Genomic DNA, 20,410 nt, shown 5'->3' with positions numbered 1-20,410 from the left:
TGATGGAAAAGGACAGACCAAATCTAAAAGTTGAAGTTCTAAATTGGAGAAAGGCCAATTTTGACGGTATTAGGCAAGAACTCTCGAAAGCTGATTGGAGGCAGATGTTCGCAGGTAAAGGGACGGCTGGAAAATGGGAAGTCTTCAGAAATGAGATAACAAGAATCCAGAGAAAGTATTTTCCTGTTTGGGTGAAAGGAAAGGCTGGTAGGTATAGGGAATGCTGGATGACTAAAGAAATTGAGGGTTTGGTTAAGAAAAAGGAGGAAGCATATGTCAGGTATAGACAGGATAGATCGAATGAATCCTTAGAAGAGTATAAAGGAAGTAGGAGTATACTTGAGGGAAATCAGAAGGGAAAAACGAGGACATGAGAGAGCTTTGGCAAATAGAATTAAGGAGAATCCAAATGGTTTTTACAAATATATTAAGGACAAAAGGGTAACTAGCCTTTTGGGGGAGATACTAAATGAATATTTTGCATCCGTATTTACGATGGAAAAGGATATGGAAGATATAGACTGTAGGGAAATAGATGGTGACATCTTGCAAAATGTCCAGATTACAGAGGAGGAAATGCTGAATGTCTTGAAACGGGTAAAGGTGAATAAATCCCCAGGACCTGATCAGGTGTACCCGAGAACTCTGTGGAAAGCTAGAGAAGTGATTGCTGGGCCACTTGCTGAGGTATTTGTATCATCGATAGTCACAGGTGAGGTGCCGGAAGACTGGAGGTTGGCTAACGTGGTGCCACTGTTTAAGAAAGGTGGTAAGGACAAACCAGGGAACTGTAGACCGGTGAGCCTGATGTTGGTGATGGGCAGGTTGTTGAAGGGAATCCTGAGGGGCAGGATGTACATGTATTTGGAAAGGCAAGGACTGATTAGGGATAGTCAACATGGCTTTGTGCATGGGAAATCATATCTCACAAACTTGATTGACTTTTTTGAAGAAGTAACAAAGAGGATTGATGAGGGCAGAGCAGTAGATGTGATCTATGTGGACTTCAGTAAGGCGTTCAACAAGGTTCCCAATGAGAACCTGGTTAGCAAGGTTAGATCTCATGGAATACAGGGACAACTGGCCATTTGGATAGAGAACTGGCTCAAAGGTAGAAGACAGAGGGTGGTGGTGGAGGGTTGTTTTTCAGACTGGAGGCCTGTGACCAGTGGAGTGCCACAAGGATCAGTGCTGGGTCCACTTCTTTTTGTCATTTATATAAATGATTTGGATGCGAGCATAAGAGGTATAGTTAGTAAGTTAGCAGATGACACCAAAATTGGAGGTGTAGTGGACAGCGAAGAGAGTTACCTCAGATTACAACAGGATCTTGATCAGATAGCCAGTGGGCTGAGGAGTGGCAGATGGAGTTTAATTTAGATAAATGTGAGGTGCTGCATTTTGGAAAAGCAAATCTGACCAGGACTTATACACTTAATGGTAAGGTGCTGGGGTCTAACTCAATGCGTTTGTTGATAGAGTTCCAGTTGGAATGCCATGCTTCTAGGAATTTTTATGCATGTCTTTGTTTGGCTTGTCCTCGGATGGATGTGTTGTCCCAGTCGAGAGAGAGTCATGTCTTTTTGTGGCTAATTGGTGTTCATGAATCCTGATGGCTAGTTTTCTGCCTGTTTGTCCAATGTAGTATTTGTTACAGTCCTTGCATGGTATTTTGTAAATGACATTAGTTTTGCTTGTTGTCTGTATAGGGTCTTTCAAGTTCATTAGCTGCTGTTTTAGTGTGTTGGTGGGTTTGTGGGCTACCATGATGCCAAGAGGTCTGAGTAGTCTGGCAGTCATTTCTGAGATGTCTTTGATGTAGGGGAGAGTGGCTAGGGTTTCTGGACGTGTTTTGTCTGCATCGTGGTAGCCCACAAACCCACCAACACACTAAAACAGCAGCTAATGAACTTTAAAGATCCCATCTACCATCCCCTGAGAAAAGGAACAGAAAGTGACTTCAGCACAGGAAATTACATCACCAATCCAAAAAAATCCAAACATATAAATAGAAAGCAGGAATTATCAGCAATGCTTCACCTGAGGCCCACTGAGGATGTTACCTAGTAGGGTGAGGAAACATCTGGAAATGAACCTTTCAGCTCAACGAGCAAACCTACATCCACTCCCTCTTAACCTAGGTTAAACTCTCCACAACAGCACTAGCATATCGCCTTCTGAGGATGTTCGTCTCAGTCATGTCAATATGCAACCTATCTTGTACGAGTCTCACCTACCCCAGAGCTAGTCCGAATGTCACAGAAATTTGCTGTCCATCATATACCAGTTTTCACGCCATGTGTTCAATCCATCAGTTCTTCTGTCTCTGTGCTCATGAGTCCAAGGGATTGCTAGTAACTCTGAGATGACTGCAGTGAAAGTCTTGCTTTTCAGTGTCCTTGCTCACTCCTTGAAGTCTCGTTCACCCATTCTACCTAAGTCTCTGGTACTGACATGGACCATGACCTCTGGTTGCTTGCCCTCCCCAAGACAAATGTCCTGTAGATGTGGTAATTTGGAAAGAAATGATTCACCAAAGTTTGCAGTGAGTTGAAATAATTTAGCGAAAGACAATTGAGGAAAGCTCCCCTCTGATCAGTCTGGCATCTATTATCCTGTGTCGGGCAAAAGAATTTTGTGGAAATCAAACTTTAGTTATGTGAGAACTGTCAACCCAGATAATTGGAGATGGTTCAGTCTGTCATCGTTGACCACTATGGATATACATGTATGTAACCTTCTTCTGGAAATAATATTGTCTTTGCTACAATAAGATTTGTGGCAGAGAATTGTTTATATTAACTACCCTCTCTACTTCTATTCCAATATACCCTTTCTTCTCATTTAGACCTAGTCGTTAATGTTGGGCGCAGATGCATGGATTGGAGGAGGCCATTCAGCCTCATGGGCTGATCCTGTCAGATGGTGCCAGATATAAATTTATTTGCTCTTTGCTCCAGAGATAGTAACATTTACTTGCATAATGCAATAAGGTGCTTCATGGGGGGGTTACCAAACAAAAATTTGAAATTTTGGAAAACAGATGACTCAAACTTGATCAAAGGAAGAAGTTTTTAACGTACTTCTGAAAGTAGGCAAGAGGTCTTAGGGGAGGGATTCTGGGGTCTCGTCCCTTGGCAGTTGGTAGCGTTACAATCTGTGGTGGACTGATTTGAAACCAGAGATGTTCAAGAAGCCAGAATTATTAGAGCACAGATATCTCTGACAATTGTAGGACTGTAAGACGTTACAGTACTAGGAGAGGGCAAGGCATTGGAAGGATGTGAATTTTAAATCTGAATTGTTGCCTGACCTCTTAAGTTAAAAACACAGATTCAAATCCCACAAAGGCATCTGATGGAGTTCAAATTCAAAAAAGGGAATTCTTGTGGCGGAGTGATAGTGTTCCTGCTTCTGTCTAAACAAGTTGATTAATAATACTGTATATGCAGAAAGACTGCCATGAAAAGGCCCAGTCAACAGGCCATGGAGGGGATTGTAATGTCTGACCACCTGATCCTCTTTTGTGATTAGGCACTGGGGGACCATGGGGTGTCTGCTGGTACGTATCAGGTCCTTCTTGACCTCTGGGTACCTCAAGATAGTTCAACAGGTTTGGAATCAATGTAATGAGAGAGACATGGATGATGGTTTCTGCATCAGCTGTGTGCAGATTGATGACAGTAAGGAAGTGGAAGCAGGTGATGGTGGATGGAATGTATGGTCAAACACCAGGGATGGAAAGAGTCTGGTTCTGCCTCAGACAGTTCCTGGGAAGAGGGATGGAATCAATGATTGGAAAATGGAGTTTTGGTGGGGATTCATGCCAGTGGCTTTAGCCGCCTCATCTTTGTTGGGGGGCATTTTTGTTCACCTGGAGCTGAATGTTAGGCAAGCAGTCTGAGAGTTAAGAGCCAGTTTGTGTGTGTCTGTTTTTTTTCAGGGGGGCATAGTGTGTGTGTTGGTGGTGAGGTTGCTGGGATTACTTATGAAATAGATCTTTTCTCATGATGTTGCGGAAGGGCAGAAGGCAGTGCGGAAGGGCAGAAGGCAGATCAGCAAAACCAGGAGGTCTATTATACGTCTTTAGAGAACTCCAAAGATAATGAGGACATGAATGGTTTTATGACTACCTCTGGATAGATCAGAATAGAAGCTGATGAGAGTGCAATGTATGGCACATCAATGATAAGAGATATGATTGCTGTTTTTGGGTTCCAAAGCAAATAGAAGCTATTTTCTCTTAATCACAACAGTAGAGCTAAAGGACAAAAACTGTATTTGAAGGAGGATAAATTCAAAACTAATTTGTACAATCATTATTTGAGTGACTGTGGTTTGTCTGTAGAACAGGTTCCGTTGTGACATGGTGGACTCAGTTGGTATTGATTTAGTCGAAGCAATTTAGATGGATGACTTTCAGAAAATAACATTTAAGGGATACTGTACATGAATCAATGTGATGTTGTAAGTGTAGCACGATTCAGTGAAACTCTTGTTTTAAAACTCTCCATAACTGGAGATTCCTTGGGTCTGTATCGGTCTGTAGTTAACTAATTGATTGTGATTAATCCATTTTGATACTCCGCGCGAGTATGGTCACTCCATTATCATTGCACCTGCAATAGACAATAGGTGCAGGAGTAGGCCATTCTGCCCCTCGAGCCTGCACCACCATTCATTATGATCATGGCTGATCATCCTCAATCAGTATCCTGTTCCTGCCTTATCTCCATAACCTTTGATTCCACTATCCTTGAGAGCTCTGTCCAACTCTTTCTTAAACGAATCCAGAGACTGGGCCTCCACTGCCTTCTGGGGCAGAGCATTCCACACAGCCACCACTCTCTGGGTGAAGAAGTTTCTCCTCATCTCTGTCCTAAATGGCCTACCCCTTATTTTTAAGCTGTGTCCTCCGGTTCAGGACTCACCCTTCAGCGGAAACATGCTTCCTGCTTCCAGAGTGTCCAATTCTTTAATAATCTTGCACGTCTGTGGTGTAAAATTCCAAGCAGTGGAATGTGGTGAAACGGTTAAAAATTATGTCCCAATACATGTGTGAATCTAACCGGAATGGAGGTGTTGCTTAGTCCCGTGTGAATCTTCTTATCTGTATGTAACCAGAATGGAATGTGTTTTTTAGCCTTGCTCTGCTGTTCACATGATATCTGGAAAAGAATAAAAAGCTGGAAAAGTCTCCAGTTCGGTGAGTCTGCTCCGGGGTTACGTTTAACCGCCGAGCGTGGGTTGTTGGCAACCGCTCTACAAGAACTGACGGCTCCCAGTTTTTGTAACATGTAGAGTGAGCATAAACCAGACCTGTTGTGCGACACTGCGGGGAATAAAATGCCCATATTCTAGCAGTCTCGCCTCTTGGTCGTTTGTTCTGTGTCAGACTACTCTCCTACGAACCTGACCTTGAGAATTTTTTAAAACATTTGGCGTAGTCGGCAGGATCAATCGCAATTGAGGAGAGATTTTGATACAGAACAATGTTTTGGAAAACGACTAAGAAGTAGCCCACTGGTCACCGCCTGCCATTCTGTAAGGGAGACATTTATCACTAGTCTTTGTTTCCTGTCAGCCAACCAATTTTCAATCCAAGTCAGTACTTTGCCCCCAGTACCATGCACTCTAATTTTGCTCACTAACCTCTTATGTGGGACTTTATCAAAGGCTTTTTGAAAGTCCAGGTACACTATATCCACTGGATCTCCCTTGTCCATCTTCAGAGTTACATCCTCAAAAAATTCCAGAAGATTAGTCAATCATATTTCCCCTTCATAATTCCATGCTGACTCTGACCTATCCTGTTACTGCTATCCAGATGTGTCGTAATTTCATCCTTTATAATTGACTCCAGCATCTTTCCCACCACTGAGGTCAGACTAACTGGTCTATAATTTCCTTCTTTCTCTCTCGCTCTTTTCTTAAAACGTGGTACAACATTAGCCACCCTCCAATCTGCAGAACTGATCCCGAATCTATCGAACTCTGGAAAATAATCACCAACGCATCCACGATTTCTAGAGCCACCTCCTTCAGTACCCTGGGATGCAGACCACCAGCTCCCGGGGACTTATCAGCTTTCAGACCTAACAGTCTCTCCAACACCAATTCTTGGCAAATATAAATTCCCTTCAGTTCAGGTCCTTCAGCCACTGTTACCTCAGGGAGATTGCTTGTGTTTTCCCCAGTGAACACAGATCTGACGTACCAATTCAACTCTTCTGCCATTTCTTTGTTCCCTGTAATATATTCTCCTGTTTATGTCTTAAAGGGCCCAATTTTAGTCTTACCAATTTTTTTCCCTTTCACATACCTAAAAAAGCTTTTACTATCCTCCTTTATATTTTTGGCCAGTTTACCTTGGTACCTCATTTTTTCTCTCCGTATTTCCTTCTTAGTAATCCTCTGTTGTTCTTTAAAAGCTTCCCAGTTCTCCGTTTTCCCACTTATCTTTGCTATGTTATACTTTTTCTCTTTTGACCTTATGTTTCTTAACTTCCCTCGTCAGCCACGGCCACCCTTGCCTCCTCAGGATCTTTATTTCTTTTTGGAATGAACTGATCCTGCATCTTCTGCATTATACCCAGAAATATCTGCCATTGTTCCTCCACTGTCATCCCTGCTAAGGTATTGCATCATTGAACTTTGGCCAGTTCCTCCCTCATAGCTCCATAGTTAAGGACATCAGAAAAAGAAAGGCACTATTAACTTCTTTGACTATTTGATTATATCATGGTTTCATCCCAATTCCATTCGCTTGCCTTTCATCTATATGTTTTGATATCCATATCTAACAAAAACATACTGATAATCTCAGTCTTGGTGAACTCAATTGTTTCCCAGCACTTGCAGTCTTGAAGGAGATTATCCACTTTCTTATTACCTTTTTCATGGATCAGTGCTTCCTGATTTCATTCTTGAAGGACCTTATTCTAATCTTGAGACTTTTAAGAATGGTAGGTGTAATTCGACATGAGCCTTTTTTTCAGCTGCCCACTCCTTTGTCCACAGTGCTATATGTATAAATATGTTTGTTAAAGGAAGAGTACAAGACTCAGTTTAATAATTTTTAACCTTTTTGATGGAACAGCATTTACTCTAACTTGCATTTTTTAGTAGAGTGGGGTTCTTTATATGCTTGAGATTGTGTGTGTGTATTAATTAGCGCCTGCACTATTTATCTTCGGATTACCTGGGTGGGGAAAGTAACTTCAATTAGTGGATACCCCAAACACAAAGTTTCCGTTTGTTCACCCTTCATTCCTCAACTGTACGGAAAATTTTTCTTTTCCGCCCAGGTATGTCCTGTCAATTGAGAGTGCAGAGGAGATTGAAGATTATGTTGCTGACTTGATTCAAGGGACCGAAGGGAAGAAACGTATTTTCATCGATGAGCTTCTGAAAAGATGGAAGAAATCACAAGAGTTGCTTGCTGCTGGACAAGTGCAGTTTTACAGAAAAAAAGATGGTGAGTCTAAATCTAACACATCTGTAGTCCTTGCCCTGAAATTGTCTAATTTATGGAAGTCTGCAACTTCTCATGTCACAAATTAGATTATTTTGTCAATATGGAGAAAGTGAGGACTGCAGATGCTGGAGATCAGAGTCGAGAGTGTGGTGCTGGAAAAGCACAGCCGGTCAGGCAGCATCCGAGGAATCCTGATGGAGGGCTTATGTCCAAAACATCAATTCTCCTGCTCCTCGGATGCTGCTGTTTCCTGCTGTGCTTTTCCAGCAGAACATTCTTGATCCTGTTTATAAGGGCTTCCTGTGCATAAATTGGCTCCACAATCCCTGCGTTACAACTTGAAAATTTACTTTACTCGCCGAAAAGTATTTGGGAATGTGCTGAGGTTGTGAAAAGTGCTATATAATTGCAGCTTTCTCTCTCTGTAGAGATTCCAGATTCATCGAAAGCAGGTGACCAGCTCAAGAAATCCAAGCGGAAAGGTCGGAACAAGCAAGAGCCAGTGCTTGTGTCCGAGATCCAGCAGCCAGCAGAAGAGGTTAAAACACCCATGGATCTGGTGAAGGTAAGCCCTGAAGGCAACAAAACCTTTTTCACATCTATCGACCGCTCTTGAGGTGTGACCATGAAACTCTTTCAGCTTTTGTACCCCTCTCAATGCTCTTGGCTGAGTAGAACAGAGGAATTCTCAACCTTGGGTAGCTGATTAATCTCAGACCAAGCCTATGGTCTCTGGAACAGGGTGTTTTGCAAAAACCCATGAAAGGAATTATAGCCTCTGTTTGGCTTTGAATAATCTATCCCTCATTCACCTGGAAGGGTGAAAAAGTGAGAAGCTGTTGAGGCAAGCTGTTCCTGGCAGTCCTTTACAGTAAATAGGGCATTTCTTTTCATTATTAGGATGCTGCTGTTAAGACAAGACATTCTGCCTAATGAGTAATGTGGTATCTAAATTTCAGTGGCAGTGTGCTGACAAGTATGTAGACTATATGTCTCAACGAGGAGCAGGGTGTAACTTTAAAATTATTTATTTACCACAATTGGTTCGCACCTTTCTGATTAAATTGTTGTGCTATTTCAACATGGTTGAAAGTGACATTTGGGTGGCTCGGTTACTCTGTGGTTAGCACTGCTGCCTCACAGTGCCAGGAACTCCAATTTGATTCCACCCTTGCGTGACTGTCTGTGTGGAGTTTGCACGCTCCCCCCATGTCTGCGAGAGTTTCCTCCCGGTGCTCTGGTTTACTCTCAGGCCGAAGATGTGCAGTTGAGGTGGATTGACCATGCTAAATTGCCCATAGTGTCTAGGGATGTGAAGGCTAGGTGGGTTAGCCATGGGAAATGTAGGGATAGGATAGGAGTGTAGGTCTGTGTGGGATGCTGTTCGGAGAATTGGTGCCAACTCGATGGGCTGAATGGCCTGCTTTCACACTGTAGGCATTCTATTCTATGATCAGTGAAATCATGTCTCTCACTTCTAACTGTCAAATTTATTGTATAGCTTTAGGAAAGATTCCATATGGTAGACTGATTAGTAAGGTTAGATCACTTGGGACAGAGGGAGAGCTAGCCAATTGGATGCAAAATTGGCTTGATGGTAGGAGATATAAGGTGGGGTAGAGGGTGGTTGTTCAGATTGGAAATTTATTTAAGAGTAAAACAGGATCTTGATCAACTGGACCAGTAGACCAAGGAAGGCAGAAGGAGATCAATTCAGACAAATGCAAGGTGTTGCATTTTGGTAAGACAAACCAGAGCAGGACTTGTGCAGTTAATGGTAGGAACCTGGGGAGTGTTGTCAAACAGAGAGATCCAGAGGTACAGTTATATAGTTCCTTGAAACTGACATCACAGGTAAACAGGGTGATCAAGAAGGCATTTGGCATGCTTGCCTTCATCGGTCGGAGCATTCTTCTGGCCAATCCTCATTTCTTCACTTCACTGGAGTCCATCAACCTCTTACCATTCAGTAAATGATCTCCATGTCCTCAACCAACATCACCACCTTTTCTAAAGGGTCTGGCTACAACCCAGATTGAAACAGGTGATAGTTGGGACATCATATTACGGCTATACAAGACATAGGTAAGGCCACATTTAGAGTAATGCGTACAATTCTGGTTACCCTGTTATAAGAAGGATGTTATTAAAGTGGAAGGGGTGCAAAAAAGATTTACAAGGATGTTACGAACACTGGAATGTTTCAGTTATAAGGAGAGGCTGATTGGCTGGGACTTGTTTCCCCTGGAGTGTAGGAGGCTGAGAAGTGAACTTAGAGATGTATAAAAACTTGAATGGCATAGATAAGGTGAATTGCCAAGGTCTTGTGCCTAGGCCAAAGGAGTCCAAAACTAGAGACACCGGTTTAAGGTGAGAGGGGTAAGATTTAAAAGGAACCTGATGGGCAATTTCTTCACATAAAGGATGGTGCATATATGGATCAGGCTGTCAGGATGTGATCGAGATGGGTACAGTTAGAACATTTAAAAGACACTTGGATTGGTACATGAAGAGGAAAGGTTTAGAAGGATATGGGCCAAACACAGACAAATGGGACTAGTTTGGTTAAGGAAACCTGGTTGGTATGGATGCATTTCTTCCATACTGAATGACGATGATGACTTCTGGGCCCAATTCTGCAGCTGCTGGTCAGAGATCAAAGTGAATGGTGCCAGGCTAGACAACGATTGGGAGCATCACACTTAAATACATTCCTGTCTTTGGCGCATTCAGATTTGTGCATCTTGAGCAGCGCCAGTGTAGAAATCCAATCCCAGAATCCAGGAAAAAGAATCAGGAGGAGAGATTAGAATTTGTTTTTACTTAATGGATTATAATTATTTGAATGTGTTGCCTGAAAGGCTGGTGAAAGCAGATACAGCAGCAACGTTTAAAAGGAAATTTGATTTACACCTGAAGGGAAAAATCTGTAGGTCATAGGAAAAGTGCAGGATAGTGGAACAAATTGACTAGCCCTTTGAAAGAGCCAACAAAGATGAGATGGATTCATCGCTTTGTGCTAACCTGTAAGATTCTGGTCCAATTTCTGTTTGACTGCCACCCTGACACTGTCCGACAGGCCAGAGTTAATCCTTAGGTTTTTAGCTCAGCCGCAATGTCAGCACTAAAGGAATTGTGCTGTTTCAAGATGAAAATGTGTTCACTTTTTAACAAAGTCAATAGTGTGTACCAAAACATTAACAGAAGCACTTCCTATGCATTTTCAGATGTGGTGTAACCTTAATTTAATAATGTTTAAAGTGAGGAGGGCTTTTAAGTCCATCTCTGCTTTCTGTCATTAAATTATGCATTTTCTTTTGCTTGTTGGTGTCTCCTTTACTCTGATCATTTTGGAGCTTTTGTTTATGCTGAGGAATGTTATTTAAGGTAAAGGGTTGGAAACTGTTACAGTGGATACAAGATGCTTTGGGAGTGACAAGTAGATTTTTTTTATTCTTTGCCCACAAACCATATAAAAACTTAAAAGATGTCATACATTTTTACTTTTCAAAAATACATGGTCACCCATGTAGGGCTGTATAATGATAGCCCAATGATTACTATAATTAAGGAACCGAGCAGCAAGCTGGTCTCAATTCCTTGCACTTGTCCAGCTTGCTATGTTTCGTGGTGAGGACATTCAGAGATGGCTGCAATACGTTTCATTACTGCTGCCTTTCTATTGACAGGAGTTCAATATTTTAGGAAAATGTTAATATTTTACTTCACGGTTGCAACAGTACAATCTGCCTCTGCTACACATGACTTTGGAAATTGAATGCACCTGAAATCCAAGGCTGATGAAACCTGGTACATTGGGCAAATCCTTTTCATTTTAAAAGATTCAGGTAATAAACCCTCCCAATGTTAACATATACACTGTCTCGCTTGGACTTTACTCATGAAATCTGCCAAGTCTCAACATTCTTCAGAACTGCTCCTTTAGTTCTCACCAGCAGAAAGTGTTATTTGTGGCACGGTGGCACAGTGGTTAGCACTGCTGCTTCACAGCATCAGAGACCGGGTTCAATTCCCGCCTCAGGCAGCTGTCTGTGTGGAGTTTGCACATTCTCCCCCTGTCTGCGTGGGTTTCCTCCCACAGTCCAAAAATGTGCAGGTTAGGTGAATTGGCCATGCTAAATTGCCCATAGTGTTAGGTGAAAGGGTAAATGTAGGGGAATGGGTCTGGGTGGGTTGCGCTTCGGTGGGTTGAAGGGCCTGTTTCCACACTGTAAGTAATCTAATCTAAACTGGATGGATTCTTGTGAGGAACAGGCAAATTGGAATGAAATCACTGGTGTCAATGTTCAAGAATGCAAGTGTTGACCACAGGAACAGAACTCGACCACAGGAACAGAACTCGACCACAGGAACAGAACCCGACCACAGGATCCTGTAACCTATGATGATGATTTGCCTTTGGCTTCAAATCAACTTTCCTGCCCACTTCCCGTATTCATTGATTCCCTGAGCCCAATAATCGAGCTGTTTTAGCCTTAAAACGTATTCAACAGTGGCGTTCTGCAACTTCCTGAAGTAGAGAATTTTAAAGATTCACAATCCTTTGAGTAAAGTCATTTAGTCTCATCTCATGTCCTAAATAATTGGCGACTTACCTGAGACTGCCCTCATATTTTAGATTCCCTAATTAGCAGAAACAATCTCTCAGCATCTGCCCTGTCAAGCCCCTTCAGAACATTATCCTGGACTCAAGAATATAGATCTGAATTACTCAGCCCATCATCATAGGACGCCCCAGGCAATAGCCTACTGAAACTTTACAGCACCAACGCAAGTATATCCTTTCTTAAATAGGGAAAACAAATTAGCACACAGTCTTCTAGATGTCGTCTCACTAAAGCCCTGTACAATTATAGCAAGAGTTTGTTTTTGCACTTCAGCATCCTTCCAATAAGGCCGATATGTCTTTTGCCTGTGTTATTGCTTGTTGTAACCATATCCATCTGTATTTCTGTAGAAATACGCCCAGGTTTCTTTGAACATCAACATTTACAAGTTTTACACCTTCTTAAAAAAACATTCTGCTAATCTTAAGACCAAAGTGAATAACTTCACACTTCTACAACCCATATGCTATTCTGCATATACTCTTTGCAACGTCTGTTTTCCCCTTCACAGTTTATCTTTTCACCTGACTTTGTATTTTCAGCAAGCTTATATGAAGAGACAGAAAGTAATGCATCTAAGTCATCAATATAGATTGTAAAATGCTGAAGTCCTATCACTGATTCTTATAGAAATCCACGGGTCACTGTCTGCCAACTTAAAAATTCTCCTTTTCATCCATTTTCTTTATTGAGTGCCTTTTGGAAACCCAGATATACTACATCATCAACCCTTTATCTCTCCATAAGTAACAAACAATTTGATTTCCTTTCATGAAACCATGTTGAATTATTTTAATCATAATGTGCTTTTTTCAGTGTTAAGATGTTGTGCAGGTGATTTTCTCTGAAGATTGAATGATACAGGTTCTTATCTGGTTTATTTTTTTGAAGAATGATGCACACCAAATTGAGTTAAAGGTTAAACAAACGTGAAGATCATTTGTAATAAGTGATACCAGGTCTGTGGAAGTGCCCACTTAGAGGAGTGTGAACTACTTGGCTACCTGTCTGCCCATTCCAATCAACGGTGGACTTTCATTTCAATCATTGTAGGATATGTTATCTTACCCATGACACAAGCATGGGCTTAACGACTGCACTGGATGCAAGCATCCAGCTGGGAATGCTGTGCCTTTTGCAGGATGTACTTTGTTTCTCCTTTACTTCTTTCTTTTTTCTCACACTCTCTCTCTCACTCTCCACTCTCACTCTCACTCTCACTCTCACTCTCACTCTCACTCTCACTCTCACTCTCACTCTCACTCTCACTCTCACTCTCACTCTCACTCTCACTCTCACTCTCACTCTCACTCTCACTCTCACTCTCACTCTCACTCTCACTCTCACTCTCACTCTCACTCTCACTCTCACTCTCACTCTCACTCTCACTCTCACTCTCACTCTCACTCTCACTCTCACTCTCACTCTCACTCTCACTCTCACTCTCACTCTCACTCTCACTCTCACTCTCACTCTCACTCTCACTCTCACTCTCACTCTCACTCTCACTCTCACTCTCACTCTCACTCTCACTCTCACTCTCACTCTCACTCTCACTCTCACTCTCACTCTCACTCTCACTCTCACTCTCACTCTCACTCTCACTCTCACTCTCACTCTCACTCTCACTCTCACTCTCACTCTCACTCTCACTCTCACTCTCACTCTCACTCTCACTCTCACTCTCACTCTCACTCTCTCCCTTCTTACTGATCATCTAACCTCTACTTTCCCGAGATCCTGTAAAAAAAGAATTGACCAGACAGACCAGCTCTGCTTCCATGAAGAAGACAAAATTCTGTTTTTCTTTAAATCTAGCGATGTCAGAGTTTGTGTCCAATGGCAGTACCTCCTGCCAACTGACCTAAACAATGCGGTGTCACTGTGGCAGAGAAAGTTGGAAAATTGAACTCTTGGCAGCTGATCGGTCGTCACTTATGGAGAACATAAACAACTCCCTAAAAGCAGGCATTGTGATCTTTGACCTGTTGGCTGCACAGATGAGCAATGAGGACAAAAATTTACTCAACTAAGTATAAATTTATTCACTTAAAAATAAGGCAAACTTTCTAATTGACGTAACTCTGACATAAAAGAGGTTGGTTTGCTCTTTGTTAGAGGGTAGCAGGTGCACTCACGATGAATGTTCTCCATACATTTAAACTTGTTTGTTTGTAAAGAGCCTCTTTTAGAATTCCAGCAGCATAGCTGTCAAATTGCCCAATAGCGTTACAAAAATCCTGCAGAATGTCAGAAATTTGGGTTGCACACACCCCGTGGAGATTTTGTGTGCTTTGAAAGTAATTTAAGTTCACGTTCCTGTATCAGCTCTTTACCCACTTTCTGTTGCAAGCTTCAGTCTGTGCTGCTTTGGGGTCCATCACTCGGAGGAGCGACGACGTATTGTTTTTGGTGATTCATTATAATTTAATTTACTTCCACGTGGAACTCTGGAGTGTGTGCCGATAATTGTGTCTGACTGTTCCACAAGCCATCACAATGTTTCAAATCCCAATTAAATTACCAGGACAATCGATTGCTTGACTTCTACTATTCAGGACAAAAGCAATCCACACCAGGTTTTGTATCAATAGAAAATAATTCTATTCATTGTACGACTCATGACTGTAACAAATGGTAGAGTAAAGAAAGAAAGAAAGAATTCTGACTATCCCACTCTTCAACCTGAAGTAGATCCCCATAAAAACTCCAAATGCATAAATGCGCAATCCTGATTAGGAGAGACAAAATACAGACACTTGATGCATATTATGGGTGGAACAACACTTTAGGGAAAACAATACAGATACGCAATCCTCTATCCGAACAGCTCCGAAAGCCAAAATATTTTTGTGTGGAGTGTGTAGCGTCATTTTGGCATGTGAACAGATGACCCAACTCCACACCCACTTGAACCACATCACTCAGATGTGGCGTGGCCCAGCAATGGCAGGCGTCAGTTGTGACTCAGCGCTTGTACTGTTCACACTTGCATCTGCTGTTAGGTAACTCTGTTTTTATTTCACTGTGGAAATGTCATTAATTCCGGATAACAATTGGCCCCAAGGATTTCGGATGAGGGATGGTGTATCTATATCTCGAAGATCAAAGGTCTAGAACTCAAAGTTGAGTTAAATTGTCTCTCAATTCCTTTTAATTTCAGCAATGATGATATACTGTTCTCTGTAAAGTATTCTTCATTCCGTTAGTTGATCTCGTGGACATATATATATAGAGAGATGTTTTCAGTTTGCAGGTCTGGATATCTCTGGCTGCTCCGCACTTACAGCTTTGGTTGAACTGAAGTTTGTTACAATCAGAGGGCTATTACCAGGCAGATTTTTCTTATCTCAAAGACATGTGGTGCCAATTAGTTTCTAATTATCCCCTTACTGCTTTGAAAAAGGAACATTATTCTGCACAGCTAAAATACACACCACGTAATCCCACTTGTTTTTTTGAGTTGAAAAGCTCTCCTGACTCTAGAAGGGCTTATGCCCGAAACGTTGATTCTCCTGCTCCTTGGATGCTGCCTGACCTGCTGAGCTTTTCCAGCAACACATTTTCTGCTCTTTATTTATATAACAGAGTCCCCCTTCCATTTTCCAGTTTACAGTCGAAAAGGAAAAGTTTCTAGTACCTCATGTATGATTCTCAGGAAATGTAGAAAGGGAAGAGATCAGGATATGACTTTTGTGTCCTAAAACTATAAAGCCAGGATTAAAAATATCCTATTGGGCTTAAGATTCAAGCTAGTGATGACGACATGGTTGGCAAAGTAAAAATGCTTGTGTTGAGATCTAATATTTACTGATCAAGGTTAGATCTACAGCTTCGTTGATAGCAACTTGCCATCCTCAGTTAGGATTGTGGGTGAAAATCCCACTCCAGCTCTCTGGACAGACACTCGGTTGAGACTTCAGTTTGAGACTTGGTCTACCCTTGGAGGAGAATGCAAAAAAATCACATGGTACTACTTGGCAAAGTGCAGGGGATTTAGAGTCATTGAGATGTACAACATGGCAACAGATCCTTCATTCTAATTCATCCATGCCGACCTATCCTAAATTAATCTACTTCCATTTGATAGTATTTGGCCTATATCCCTCTAAACCTTTCCAATTCATACTCCCATTCGGTTGCCTTTTCAATGTTGTAATTGTACCAGCCTCCACCACTTCCTTTGGCAGCTCATTTCATTCATGCATCACTCTCTGTGTGAGAAAGCTGCACCTTAGGTCCCTTTTAAATCTTTCCCCTCTCACCTTAAACCTATGCCCTCTAGTTTTGGTCTCCCCCCACCCCAGGGAAAAGTTGTCTATTTATCCTATCTGTGCCCCTCATGATTTTATAAATGTCTGTAAGGTTCCCTCCTCAGCCTCCAATGCTCCAGAGAAAACAGCTCTCCCTATTGCTCAAATCCTCCAACCCTGGCAACATCCTTGTTAATCTTTTCTGAACCATTTCAAGTTTCACAGCATTCTTCCTAAAGCAAAGAGACCCAAATTGCTCACAATATTCCAAAAGTGGGCTAAACAATGTCCTGTACAGCCACAACATGACCTCCCAACTCCTATTCTCCATGCACTGACGAATAAAGGAAAGCATACCTTCTTCACTATCCTATCTACCTGTGACTCCACTTTCAAGGAATTATGAACCTGCACTCCAAGGTCTCTTTGTTTGGCAACACTTCCCAGGACTTTACCGTTAAGTGTGTAAGTTCTGCTTTGATTTGCTTTTCCAAAATGCAGCACCTTCCATTTCTCCATGGTGTCATGGACAACATTTAATCATGGTAGTAGTACCACCAGAAAGTGAATACATAATTGTTTTTATCTCATTGCTGTTTGGACAGCCAACTTTCACACACATTGGCTGCTATGTTTGACATGTTTTGTTTCTATTTTTAACCAGGCCCAGGAGGCTAATTCTACATCCAAGAAAAAGACTAAGTACCTGTCTCTGTACACAAAGGAGGGTGAGGATCGACTTGCCGTCACTCTCCCTGGTCGTCATCCCTGTGAATGCTTAGGACAAACTCACCAACTCATCAACAACTGCTTGAGTTGTGGCCGCATTATCTGCATGCAGGAGGGATCAGGTCCCTGCTTGTTCTGTGGAACTTTGGTAAGTATGCAATTCTGTTCAAAATGATGGACAAAAATGACTATGTGAGGCCCTACAAGTTACTTTACAATGTAATCCAGTGTCAGCTTGAATCAGATCTTTCAGCAGAACAGGAGAAAAGAGGAGGTATATACTTTGGGGAGTGTTACTAAGCAGGAGTATAATTAGCCAGAAAATGTATTATTCCCCAACATGTTTAATATTTTTACCATAAGTTGAGAGGATGAATCTGTGTGAGTCTGTGAGCCTGACGCTGAGCTTGTTAGTTCAGCTTCAGCAACTTTGGATTTCAACTGCACTTACTAATTTAACTTTTCAATGTCAGCAGCTCCAACCAATGTATCCTGTGAAATGTGATTTCTTCCTCTGACTACCGCTTGTGCCATTTGTCACTTTGTAGAACTGCCACAGTGCTTAGGTTTGAGCAGTCTGTTTGGAGCCAGACTCCTGTCATGGATATATTCAATGTCTATAAAACAAATGACAGCGCTCACACCTGTAAACGGTTCTGGACTCTGCAGAATGTGCCCTTGTTTTTGATATTTTCCACTACGGCCTTCTGCACATATTTGTTATTGCCACCTGGAGAGAGAGGCTGAGGGAATACTTTCCAGGTTCTTGGCTTATGTCAAGACCTCCCTAAGTGACAGCTACAAGGAAGCAAAGTAGTGCCATTTCTGTGTGTTGAAACTCAAAAGCTCTCTACAAGGAGCATATTTTTATTTGTTTTGTTTAATTTTCAAATTCTTCCTCTATAAGTGACTGATTTCATTGGAAGGAGGAGAGTATAGTAGGGAGAGTTCCTCCCAGTTATTTCTTGAGGGCAGGTTTTGAATGAAATATACGGGACTTATGTGACTTAATAAAGTGAAAGGAGAAAGTGAGGTCTGCAGATGCTGGAGATCAGAGCTGGAAATGTGTTGCTGGAAAAGCGCAGCAGGTCAGGCAGCATCCAGGGAACAGGAGAATCGACGTTTCGGGCATAAGCCCTTCTTCAGGAATGATTAAGTGAAAGTAAATCCTGCCCTAACATCCTTTTACACAGTGAAAAAAGGGATACACCTGGAAGAACAGAAATTTACAGCGTTTCACAACACAGAAACAGGCTGTTCGGCTGCACTATTGTAGTGCAAATGGTCCACACAAACCTCCTTCCATCCATTTTACTCAAACCCTGACCTTTCACTTGGGTGTGCCTAGTGTCCCCTCAGAAGGTATCTGTTCCTCACCTCAACTACCCATCGTAATGCCAAATTTCATATTCTTACCACTCTCTTGATAAGGACATTTTATCTGAGTTTCCTTCTTTGATATTTAGTGATTATTTTATGTGTATGATCTCTCATTTTGGACTTCCTCATAAATGAAAACCCCTTCACCAAATCGAACCTATTAAATGTTTTAATTATCTTAGACTGCTACTGGGTAAACTTTCATCCTTCTCTACACTCGAGAAAAGTGCTTGTTAAGCTATTCTTGATAAATGTAGCCTCACAGTTCCACTATCATTGATTAATTGAATGTACCTCTTGAAGGTCTGTACCAAAGAAGAGCAAGAGATCCTTGTCCGTGATTCAAACAAGAGTCAGAAATTACGCAAGAAACTGATGGGGACTACAGGTTAGTTATTTATTGCTCCGTGACTTTGATGAATAGGAAATATTTATTCATGTTCTCCATTAGAGCAATTTAAATTGAGCATGTAATTGACCTCAGCAGATTCAGAAGTCTTGGGTTCAGTTTCTGATTTGTTGTAATTTAGCTGATTTTAGTCATGGTGTGGGCAGCATATTGAAAATTTAGCGAATGTCTCACAAGGAGAATTATAAAGAATGTACAGCTCAGCAACATTTGGTCAAATTAGTCTAGACTGGTTTTCATGCTGCATATAGGCATCCTGCAACCCTATTTTGTGTGACTCCATCAGCCAGACTTCCCATTTCTTTCTCTCTTATGTTTATCCATCTACCCCTTAAATCATCTGTACCAATTTGCTTCAGCTTGTCTAAATTCATATCCTAACTGGATAAAGAGATTTCTCTGAGATTCCCAATAGGATTGATCAGTGCCTACCATTATCATTATGCTCTTTAGATTTGAACCTGCCATGATAAAGAATAACTCCTCTACATCTATCCTAGTGAACCCTTTTACAATCTAAAAGTCTATCAGGTCACCCATGGCATTTATTTCTGGGTGTTTTCTGTTGGAATGTTGGAGCATGTGGACCTCGAGTGAGTGTGCGATTAGTTTGGGTCCAGTGTATGTGATGACTCTAATTCTGGGAAGCACCTCAATGATGTGAAGCAGGATGGAGTTACGTGTTCTGATTTGGCAGGGTTCGTATCGAGTTGAAGCTGATGGAGGTCAAATGTTACTCTGCCTTTGTTCAGTTTCCCAGCATAACTATCCCTCCCTGATCAATTCATTCACTAGTAGAAAATCCAGTGGAATTGATCTGTGCCTTGAGTTAGAAATCCCTCTCCCATTGTGGTAGGATGATTCTGAATAGGAATATCCATAAAACACTGTCTTACTTATTCACGTATTTCTGGTGAGCTAGAAATAGTGCCACAGGACCTTTTACATCCACCTGAGAGAGGCAAGACCTTGACTTAATCTTCCATCTGAAAGGTGAAAGGCTAAACAAGGCAGTACTCCCTCAGCCTGGACTGTGTGCTCAGGTTTCCAACATGAAGATTAAACTCATGGCCATCTGACTGATAGTAATGCCACCCACAGCTCACACTGTGTTGTCTCGAATAAAGTTAAAAATCACACAACACCAGGTTATAGTCCAACAGGTTTATTTGGAAGCACTCAGAGCACTGCTCCTTCATCAGGTGGTTGTGGACACTGAAAGCTAGTGCTTCCAAATAAACCTGTTGGACTATAACCTGGTGTTGGGTGACTTTTAACTTTGTACACCTCAAACACCCGCACTTCCAAATCTTGTCTGGAACAGTAACTCTATAGTATGATATCGTTCTCCTTGATTATTCCTTATCACAGATGCTTCTAGTTTTCTGAATATTCCTATTCTCTGCTTATGTGCTAATTAGAATCAACAATTGTTTTCAGTTGTCGTCGTATATTCCCACTCCCTGGCTCTCACCCCATAATTCAGTAAGTCCTGTCCCTTCCAAGTATTTATCCAGTTAGTTTTTGAAAGTTA

General features: G+C 41.7%; 1 protein-coding gene across 4 annotated transcripts in view; it reads left to right on the top strand.

Moving 5' to 3' along the window:
- The window catches only part of trip4 (thyroid hormone receptor interactor 4), a 140,843-nt gene that overhangs the window by 3,313 nt on the left and 117,120 nt on the right, over positions 1–20,410 (top strand). For all 4 annotated transcript variants that reach the window (XR_006309824.1, XM_043680516.1, XM_043680515.1 and 1 more), the window contains exons 2-5: positions 7,308–7,477; positions 7,906–8,042; positions 17,023–17,235; positions 18,771–18,855. Coding sequence is in view for 3 of the 4 variants with exons in the window: in XM_043680516.1 (XP_043536451.1) it covers positions 7,308–7,477; positions 7,906–8,042; positions 17,023–17,235; positions 18,771–18,855 (605 nt within the window). In the remaining variant the exon portion in view is untranslated. The remainder of the gene's footprint in view (positions 1–7,307; positions 7,478–7,905; positions 8,043–17,022; positions 17,236–18,770; positions 18,856–20,410) is intronic.

The sequence above is a fragment of the Chiloscyllium plagiosum genome, chromosome 40, assembly GCF_004010195.1.
Source record: "Chiloscyllium plagiosum isolate BGI_BamShark_2017 chromosome 40, ASM401019v2, whole genome shotgun sequence".
Taxonomy (NCBI): Eukaryota; Metazoa; Chordata; class Chondrichthyes; order Orectolobiformes; family Hemiscylliidae; genus Chiloscyllium; species Chiloscyllium plagiosum.
Note: the sequence above shows the minus strand (reverse complement) of the source record. Positions and strands in the feature narration are given on the sequence as shown.